Consider the following 9,454-nt stretch of genomic DNA (forward strand, 5'->3'; position numbering starts at 1 on the left):
CAGTAAACTCAAAGTTAGAGAACAAATACCAAACTTTCAAACCATCCATCTATGTATTGCCTGTGCTACCCATTGATACCCAGTGAGTGTTAAAAGGGGGTTGGGTTCTTAAACCAGCCCCATCCAGTTATGACAGATGGCTGCTCCTCCTGAGTCTTTTCTGCCGCTGGTTTCATCCGGTGAAAGGTAGTTGTTTCTGTCCGCTGTCGCCACATACTTGCTCAAGATGAAGGATTTGCGTTGAAGTTAACAATGACGCCATTAATGTTCCTTTTTTTTGCCATGTGGTTGTTTAAGATGAGGGATTTCAGCAAAGTTAATTGTTTAATGCTATCACCCTGCCACCGTTGCCATGTATTGTATTAAATTACTTTGGATCAGAAATCCCTGAGAATAAACTTAACTTATGTCTTACTATCAATAGAAACAATTAAGTCTTTCTGTATGTTTGTTAATGTATCAAAGAAGTCTAGTCAAGGATTTATTTAGCTGATTCTTTTGTTTTTCTGTTCATATGCAGCAATTTGAATTGTCTTGTTATGGAAAAGAGCTATATAAATAAACTTGCCTTGTCAGGATAGGATATTGCTGCAAAGTCAAATACTCAATGCAATAGATTGTCCACTGTCTCCCCATGCTTGCTCAAGATGAGAGATAACTGCAAAGTTAATGATGTGATGCATTCAACCATCTACTGTTGCCTAAAGGTTGCTCAGAATGAGAGATTGCTGAACAGTTTGTGGCTAAGCTGTGAACTTTCACCACATACTTCAAGAGGAGAGATTGCTGCAACAATAGCCCGTTGATGCATCAGCAGCAGTTCCTTATGGATAACTTTTTACCTTTTCTTTTTTGAAAGGTGTGACAGATATTGAGTACCAAAGATGTTGGAAAAAAGTAAAGCGCTTCCTCTTCATCAAGAAAACCAAAGTCACCTGTGAAAAGTTGCAGAAACATCTGGAATCCAGGGCAGGTGAATTAATCCATCATGACTTAGATTCACATAAATCAAATAATTGAATCAAAATGATCGCTAAGCGGACATTGTTTTTACTCTTCACAGGAGGCAGTTCACACAAGATGCCCATTAAGGTCAATGTGTTTGGAGGAGATCCCAGCTTCATAGGCGCTCTGTCTGTTCTGGATCTGCAGAAACCTGAAGCTAATGGAGAAATCTACAATAACTGGGCCGCATCTGTCCAAGACTTCCCTGATATAATAAACCAGAAGGTAAAAGACAGAACGTTTATTTTATTTATTCATGTGTTTAATGCTTGCACCAATTCTGTAAACTCCACTGCTTCATCACGTAGATTCTAAGACTGATGTTCAGCATTAGGATCAGGGATCTAGTGCAGTAAGTCTGACTGGAAATAGGATTAGTAAGGATCTAGACCACATTCCTTCATAATGCCTCAGAGGGAACAGGCATGTTTATGATTACTCCAACCGTTCCTCACTATTTGCTTTGTTGAAATCAGTGTTTTGTACAAAAATACATCAGAACATCAGCCTGACAGCAAATAAATACATTTAGTTAGAACCGGTGTATCATTGTGATCTAATAGCTTTATTTTAAAAATGCTTGTTGCTCCTTTTGCCTGTAAGAGCAAATTGACAGTTAAATTTTATGTGTATCATATATCTATTGGTATTGTGATATAAACTTGAGCAAAACGTATATAACAAACCTCTACAGTGAGTTTTTAGGTAAACTTTCGGAATTGCTCACAATATTTTGCTGTTTTGCTACTTTTCTCTTTAAAGAACAACATTGGATGTTTAGGAAACTTGCTGGTTAATTTGTGGGACTTGTTTGGACTCGCCTCTTAAACGACCTCGCCAACAGCGCAGGATCAATAATAGGGAAAGTGTGGTGCCCTTCTTTCAGCCAGCTGATCAGCAGTACGCAGCAACATGTAGAGCCTTAGGACAACTGCTCACTGATTCACTTTACATAGTCTGCTGTTTAGCACGGGTATGATCGAAATGTTTAGCAGTTTTGCTACCTGAATTTTATACCTCAGGATACCTTAAAGCCTGGAGCTGACCATTGCCTAGTTAAATGAAACTTCTCATTTCAATAATATGTTGGGTAATTACAGTAAATAATATGAATAAATCCTGGACTTTTGCTCTAAATAGAGACAAACTGTCCATCAAATCCTCCAGGTTGGTCAGAAAGTTTCCTCTCTAAGGAAACCCAGCAGGTTGCATCAAGTCTCTCCAAGCAGCATTCACTCCTCCTGAAAGAGCGTAGAGCCACAGTGGACAGTCGTCTGCATTGTTGATGGCTTTGCAGCAATCCCTCATACTGAGCATGCATGAAGCGACAGTGGAGAGGAAAACTCCCCTTTAACGGGGAGGAGAACCTCCAGCAGAACCAGAACCAGGCTCAGTGTGAACGCTCATCTGCCTCCACCCACTGGGGCTTAGAGAAGACAGAGCAGAGACACAGAAAGCACAGAAGCTCACATTGACCCAGGAGTACTTTCTATGGTAGAGAAGACAGAGCAGAGACACAGAAAGCACAGAAGCTCACATTGATCCAGGAGTACTTTCTATGTTAGAGAAGACAGAGCAGAGACACAGAAAGCTCAGAAGCTCACATTGACCCAGGAGTACTTTCTATGTTAGATGGAAATAGAGGATGATCTGCCTCCCCTGATGATGTCACAGCTAACAGAACGCCAGACCAGGTGTACCTTCTATGAAGAGACAAATGACAGAGAACAAAAAGTTAAAAGCTGAAATAACAATAAACAATGCAAATTGGAGAGCAGTAGGAGAACTCAGCAGAGTGAGAGAAAGCTGATGTCCTCCAGCAGCCTAAGCCTATAGCAGCATAACTATAGAGATAGCTCAGGGTAACATGAGCCACTCTGACTAGAAGCTTTGTCACAAAGGAAAGTTTTAAGATTAGTCTTAAAAGTAGACAGGGGTGTCTGCCTCACTGGAGCAAAACTGGGAGTTGGTTCCACAGGAGAGGAGCCTGATAGCTAAAGGATCTGCCTCCCATTCTACTTTTAGAGACTCTAGGAACCACCAGCAGACCTGCAGTCTGAGAGCAAAGTGCTCAGTTAGGAACATACGGGGTAATCAGAGCTCTGATATATGATGGAGCTTGATTATTAAGGACTTTATACGTTAGAAGAAGAATTTTAAATTCTATTCTTGATTTAACAGGAAGTCAGAGAAGGGAAGTTAAAATTAGAGAAATATGATCCGTCTTGTTGATTTTCATCAGAACTCTTGCTGCAGCATTTTGGATCAGCTGAAGACTATAAACTGCATTTTGTGGACAGCAGCAGTCATTTCCCCCTGATCGTTAAGCACATCTGCGGTCTGTGAACTTGTCTTCCAGCTTCGTCCTCTGTATGAACTGGTGAAAGAGGTTCAGTGTGCCGGGTTAAAAAAACTCTACCTGAAGCGAGCGATGGAGGAGTACCTGACAGAGGAGCATCCCTGCCACTGCAGGCCCTGCCTGAACAACGGCCAGCCACTGCTGACGGGCACGGAGTGTCGCTGCGTCTGCAGACCTGGAACATCTGGACCGGCCTGTGAGAGGGGAGCCGTGATTGGACAACAACCAGGTAAACGACAACAACGTAAAGGCTTAGGAAAAGAAGTTCAAATGTCATTACATTTTAATTGTACAGGTCAAGACTAATATTCTGATAATTAGAATAACTTAAATTAGATGTAAATATATATAAAAGGGGCTGCCAGAATTAGGAATATAACACAAATAGGGAATAATTCCATGTAAATTACTTTACATATAAAGTAAAAATAATGATGATTTGGGGCACAGGATAAGATAATCAAACCTTTCCTCTGTTTCCCAGGGGTGATTCATGGCAGCTGGAGCTGCTGGTCCTCCTGGGGAACCTGCTCTGGAGGCCAAAGATCAAGAACCCGTAGCTGCAACAACCCTGCCCCTAGAGGAGGAGGACAGAACTGCATCGGGGAGCAGAGGGAACAGAAACCCTGTGAAGAACCAGATATCCAGTACCTACAGTAAGGGTGGTGTTCATCATCTCAGACAACAGAGAATTATCCTGTTTCAGTTTTTTCATCATCTGGATTTATAGCTTTAAAATTAGGATCTTGTGCGACATAAAAACCAATAAATTTAGTCACCTTTCCTGTTTTTACTCATCATGGGCTGTTTTACTCATTCTGCACTCAGGATGATGGAGCCTCAGTGCTTCGGGCTTTCTATAACTCCTCCAAAGCAGTGTGGACCTCCTCCAATCCTGAAGAATGGATTTGTTGAGGTGAGACTTTGAATCTGACATTTTTTTAAATCTATTTTTAATTAGTATTAAAAAGTATTTCTTTATTTTTTGATAAGACAAATATTTTATTTCTATAGCACATTAAATAAACTTTTACTACTTTCACATAATACAAAATATGATTATGTAGGTGCTGATGAATATAAAAGTACATTTTCCACAATTTCTATTTTTTAGTCAGTTTATTTGCATGAACAAACAGTCAAGACTAATATTCTGATAATTAGAATAACTAAAATTAAATGTAAACATGTATAAAAGGGGCCGCCAACGTTAGGAATATAATACAAATGAGGAATAAATAGCTCACCACATTTACTCAGTGGTACAATCCCTGTTTCATTAACTTGCTGTTTATCTTCCACTCACTTTAGTTTTTGAACACAGTTCTTCTTTTTCAAAGTTTTATATATTTCTCCATTCCTCTTTTTTTTCCCCCAAACGCTATTATTTGTCTAATTTTTAACATTCTGGGTCCTTTACTGCAACAAGTAAGTGGGGTAGTGAGGTTAATATGTCTCCAAAGGTAGGGGTTAAAATAAAAATATGCATTTAAGCAAGATGTATTGAGCTAAAAATTGCTTTTGCTGCTACAATTATTGAAGTCATTAATTTATAAAATATCTGTCAATTTCTGTATTTAATGTTAATTCTGGGGGTTCTAACATTGTAAAGAATTAAGGTACAAGTTACTAATTAAATACCCAGGTCATCAGTAGATCAAATATTGGTTATATTAGGCTTCTTAAAATGAATAATAATGATAATCAGAGGAATATGGGTTCAAATACGACGCTTTGAGGAACCCCACCAGTAAGCGGGGACCCAGCTGAAACAAACATTTCTGTTAATAGACACAGTGTTACTAACCTCAATGCCAAATTAAAAAGTACTGGTTTGTTTTTTTATTTGTTTTTTAAATATTTCTTTTATAGAATCTTCAAGATTTTTACACAGTGGGAAGCAGAGTTCAATACTCCTGCATAGAAGACTATTATCTCGTCGGCAGCGCCGTGTCCAGATGTGGCGAGAACCAACAGTGGAGTACAGAGGAGATGGTTTGTAAAAGTAAGGATTAAACTAAAACTAATCTCTTTGGGAATTGTTTTAAAGCCACGTTAAAGCTGTCTGTCTAACACCATGAATTAGTTATGGGCATGAACCAAATCACTTTGGTGCCAAATGGACAAAATGTGGCCAATTTTTAGACATATTACAGATTTGTCTCATCCCCGTGTTTCTCATGCCGTACACAGCCCTGTTTCCACACCTATTACAGGGTTCCCGCGGATCCTTAAAAAGTCTTAAAAGGCATTGAATTCTGTAATATAAAACTAAGGCCTTAATTGGCATTAAAATGTCTTAAATCAGTCTTTCTTAAGTCTTAAAATTGTTACCAGGTCATAATTAGGATTTTATTTTTGCAATCCTTACCAAACAGAAAAATAATTGACACAATTAGATATTTTTTTAATTTACCGAACGGCACAATGTAACCATCATTGGTTCCGTCCCGATAGCGGAACCAATAAAAACTGTTGCGGCCGGACCATAGCTGCGAAAAAGAGTTGGCACTGGTTATGTTGTGGTTTTAAAAAGTGATTTATAGTTTATTTTAGTAGAGAACAAAACAGTTTGTGAATTCAGTTCAGTAGTTGTTAAAAATATTTCTGTTATTTGTGTGTTTTTTATTTTTAGCTTTCTTCCTATATGGAATGTTTTTCAAAATTTTAAACATGTCTACTGAGCCAGAAAGTAATGTTTTATGTTAAAATCAACATTTGGGTGAAGTTGTCGCAACCAGGTTTATCTTGTTTATCGTGAAGTTGGTCTTAACTTTTTATTTCAAGTGGCATTAAAAAGTCTTAAAAAGTCTTGAATTTCACTTGCCTTATGCTGTAGGAACCCTGTATTAGATGTTTTATTTTTTATAGTCAGTTCTCTGCTTCTCACAAATAACATATTTAGTGTTAAGACAGCCAGTTGGCAGAGACACTAGAGAAAATTGCATTTTTTTTTTGATGTCTCTACATTTATGTGGTCCCTTTTCCAGGTTCCACGTGCAGAACCCCTCAGGTCAACAGTTTAGTTGAAGCCACGCCCATCAGAGACGCCTATAATATCGGAGACAGTGTGTCCCTGTCCTGTCCTGCAGGCTCAGTGCTGGACGGTGATGTGTCGGAGATTGTCTGCAGCTCCAGTCTGCAGTGGTCTCCATCTCCTGCAGATATTCAGTGCAAAACAGGTATAATTTCTCATCTTCTGAACCACTTACACCTTTGAAGCGCTTGAAATCAAAAGTATCTTTGCAGTGACCGATTGCTTCTTTAGAGAAAGGGCTTCCATTTCCAGAAGTCCTTTAAAACATACACTAATCCATGATTTATTTACATTTTCCGTCCAAGATGGATTTAGACTATGAAGTCTAGGATTTAGATTATGAAGGCAGTTGGTTGCTCTTGATTTGTGGTTATCAGAGTAAAAGGAATTGAGCATTAATGTACGGCATGATTTTTAGATTTGTACTTGGGAAGAAAAAAAAATGTTGCACTTCCCAATTAGCCACCACTGAAGTTTGTGGTTGTGAAGTTACAAATTAAAGTTACACTAATTTTTGCCCGGCACTTTACATTAAATTTGCTTTTCTTTTTGTCTCCAGTGCTAACAGAAATCGGGCCACCAAATGATCTGAAGTGTAAACCATGGGAGAAGATAGGAAAATCCGGTTGTGTCTGTAAAATGCCATCCGAGTGCGCGTGAGTACGAGGTTTGAGAAATGACAAGCAGGAGGGCAGAGGAGCCACAAATTAGTAAAAAAGAACCATATTTGTTAAAATGGCTACTTAAGTACTGACTACTTGAGTATTACTGCTTAATTGGATCCAATTTGTAAAGATTACGTAATCATCAGTAGCGTCTGTCCATAGTGGGCGCTAGGGTGCTACCCTCATCTAAATTAAAGGAAATAATACACATGGAGTTACAAAATAAAAAGTAATTATCACATCTGTTTTGTCATACAACGTGCCTGGTGTTTGATTTTTCAGCATCCCCGTTCCATTTTGGGTTTATTTAGAGTAATTGTTTTGTAACGGTCTAATTACATAAGTATCAGTGGCGAGGGCTGCTGGCCATAAGAGTGTGTGTACGTTCTTAAACTTTTGTCTTCCATGTGACTTCTTCCCGGGCTCTAATTGGTTACATAGAGTGTCCTCAGGGCGCTGCTCTCTGCAATAAGTGCATTTTGTGTCATTCTTCATCCAGTCAGGCTAATTTATCGTAGCTGCCAATCAAAGTGATTGAAGTGAGTGAACAAACGTGTTGCAAACCAAAGAGACAAGACAGGAGAGGGTGGCGCAGCAAAACAAAATCCGGTAATAGATTTATAAAATAATAATTTAAATTTTGAAATTTTGCTGGAGGAAAAAAAGGAGACAAATTAATTTGGACGTTATCGACCAGACTTAAAAATCCAACAGTAGACAAGAGACCACAGTTGAATTGATTTTTAAGTTCAGTTTACTGTTGTGTTGTTTTGTAATCCTTACTGATAATCATACAAACAAAATGTAAAACTATGTGTAGATTCTGGTACTCAGGATAATAAAAAAATGGTAAAAACAAATCAAATCATAGCAAAATAAAAAATTCCGGCAGAAGGAACACACATTTAGAAATCTCAGTTTTACACAACATAAAACCTTTTGAAACAAATACTTACAGCAGGTAATGTTCTACTCTACGTCATCTTGACATTTAAATCCCACAACAGGCTCAGGAGATAAAATATATTAGAACAACAAAGTTTGGTTACAAGCAAGAAGTCTCCCTGTAGTGTCACCTGTACAGGTGTGTGCACCTGTCTCGTTGTTAGAACGCGTTGGTTTGTTTTTATATTAGCAAAGTTACTTTAGATCGGTAGAGTAGTTGTACTCAGGTAAGAGTAGTGCTACTTCAAAAAAATTATTATTCAAGTGGAAGTAAAATTATGATGCAGTAAAAATACTAAAATAAGTACATTATTTTTCAAAATGTCACTCAATTAAATATTAGTTACTGCCCACCTCTGCTGGAAAGTACAGAAAAATTTCAGCAAAATCCAGTCAAGGCGTCGTAAAACAAAAATGTTCTTGTTTCAGGTCTTCTGTGGAGTTTTGCACCAGGATCGGTCCGAGAAATCTGTTGTTGGGAGTTTGCCAGCTGGGGGCTTTGAGGTGTTTAGGGAGGAACTTCATGCTGGCTGGACCTGCCGACTGTAACAGACCTCAGGAGACGTTTACATCGTGTGAAGACTGCAAACCGGGGACAATCTGTCAAGGTGAGCATGCTTAACCCCTCAAGGACTGGAGTTTTTAGCTCTAGACCAGGGCTCTGCGTCCTTTACCATCCAAAGAAAAGAGACATTTTTCTCTTTTAAATCGTAGAATCGCAGCAGAAATGCATATGTCAGAGTCCGTCAGCGTGCCCTGGAGACTCCTTCCCCGTGTGCGTCAGCTCCGGCGATGACGGCGCCGCTGTGACCATGACGGAGTGCGAGGTGGGAGCCAGAAGGTGTGCCGGCGAGACCATCAACCTGATCAGCATCGAGGCTTGTCCGCAGTAAAGACAGAACCACATTTGTTTCCTAGTTTTACTCTGTAAATATTTCTTAGCGGCGGAACTGTAAATAGAAAAGATTTTTTTTTTCTAACACTTTTTGTTACTGTGAACCAGTGAAGACGTAACTCATAAATTGCTTTCTCATAGATTGTGTTTGTCATAAAGTTAATAAAACAAGTCATCAGAATCAGCTGCCTTCTGCGTTTAATTTATGTTCATCCATCAGTTTTATAAACCTCTGGACCAACTTCATCCTGATGAGGTAAACGTGGGTTGGGGGGGGGGGGGTAGCTGTTGATCCTGGACAAACACACCAAGCACACTCTGATCCGTGGACAACTTTATTAACTAATTCCTTCATAATCTAAGTTTCATCAATTGATCGTTATAGAAGCCGATTGGCTGTCAGCAGGAAGGGTCTCCTGCAGCGGCCTGTGTTGCAGCAGAGCTAAACGGCGCCTCTGACTTAAAACATTCTGCTCTTAGCATTAGATAATATTATTATTATTATTAGGACAACCTGGTCACTTCCAGAGTCTGGTGAGACATTTTCC

The 9,454-nt window shown here is 39.1% G+C and overlaps 1 protein-coding gene across 1 annotated transcript in view; it reads left to right on the forward strand.

The window, feature by feature from the left end:
• The window catches only part of c7b (complement component 7b), a 15,312-nt gene extending 6,225 nt beyond the window's left edge, over positions 1-9,087 (forward strand). The window contains exons 9-18 of the mRNA XM_012877520.3: positions 860-973; positions 1,064-1,230; positions 3,365-3,593; positions 3,849-4,020; positions 4,193-4,280; positions 5,237-5,369; positions 6,355-6,546; positions 6,961-7,057; positions 8,441-8,619; positions 8,726-9,087. Coding sequence (XP_012732974.2) covers positions 860-973; positions 1,064-1,230; positions 3,365-3,593; positions 3,849-4,020; positions 4,193-4,280; positions 5,237-5,369; positions 6,355-6,546; positions 6,961-7,057; positions 8,441-8,619; positions 8,726-8,904 — 1,550 coding nt within the window. The 3' untranslated portion in view covers positions 8,905-9,087. The remainder of the gene's footprint in view (positions 1-859; positions 974-1,063; positions 1,231-3,364; positions 3,594-3,848; positions 4,021-4,192; positions 4,281-5,236; positions 5,370-6,354; positions 6,547-6,960; positions 7,058-8,440; positions 8,620-8,725) is intronic.
• Positions 9,088-9,454: the final 367 nt, after the last annotated feature.

This window comes from Fundulus heteroclitus, chromosome 8 (genome assembly GCF_011125445.2).
Source record: "Fundulus heteroclitus isolate FHET01 chromosome 8, MU-UCD_Fhet_4.1, whole genome shotgun sequence".
Classification (NCBI taxonomy): domain Eukaryota; kingdom Metazoa; phylum Chordata; class Actinopteri; order Cyprinodontiformes; family Fundulidae; genus Fundulus; species Fundulus heteroclitus.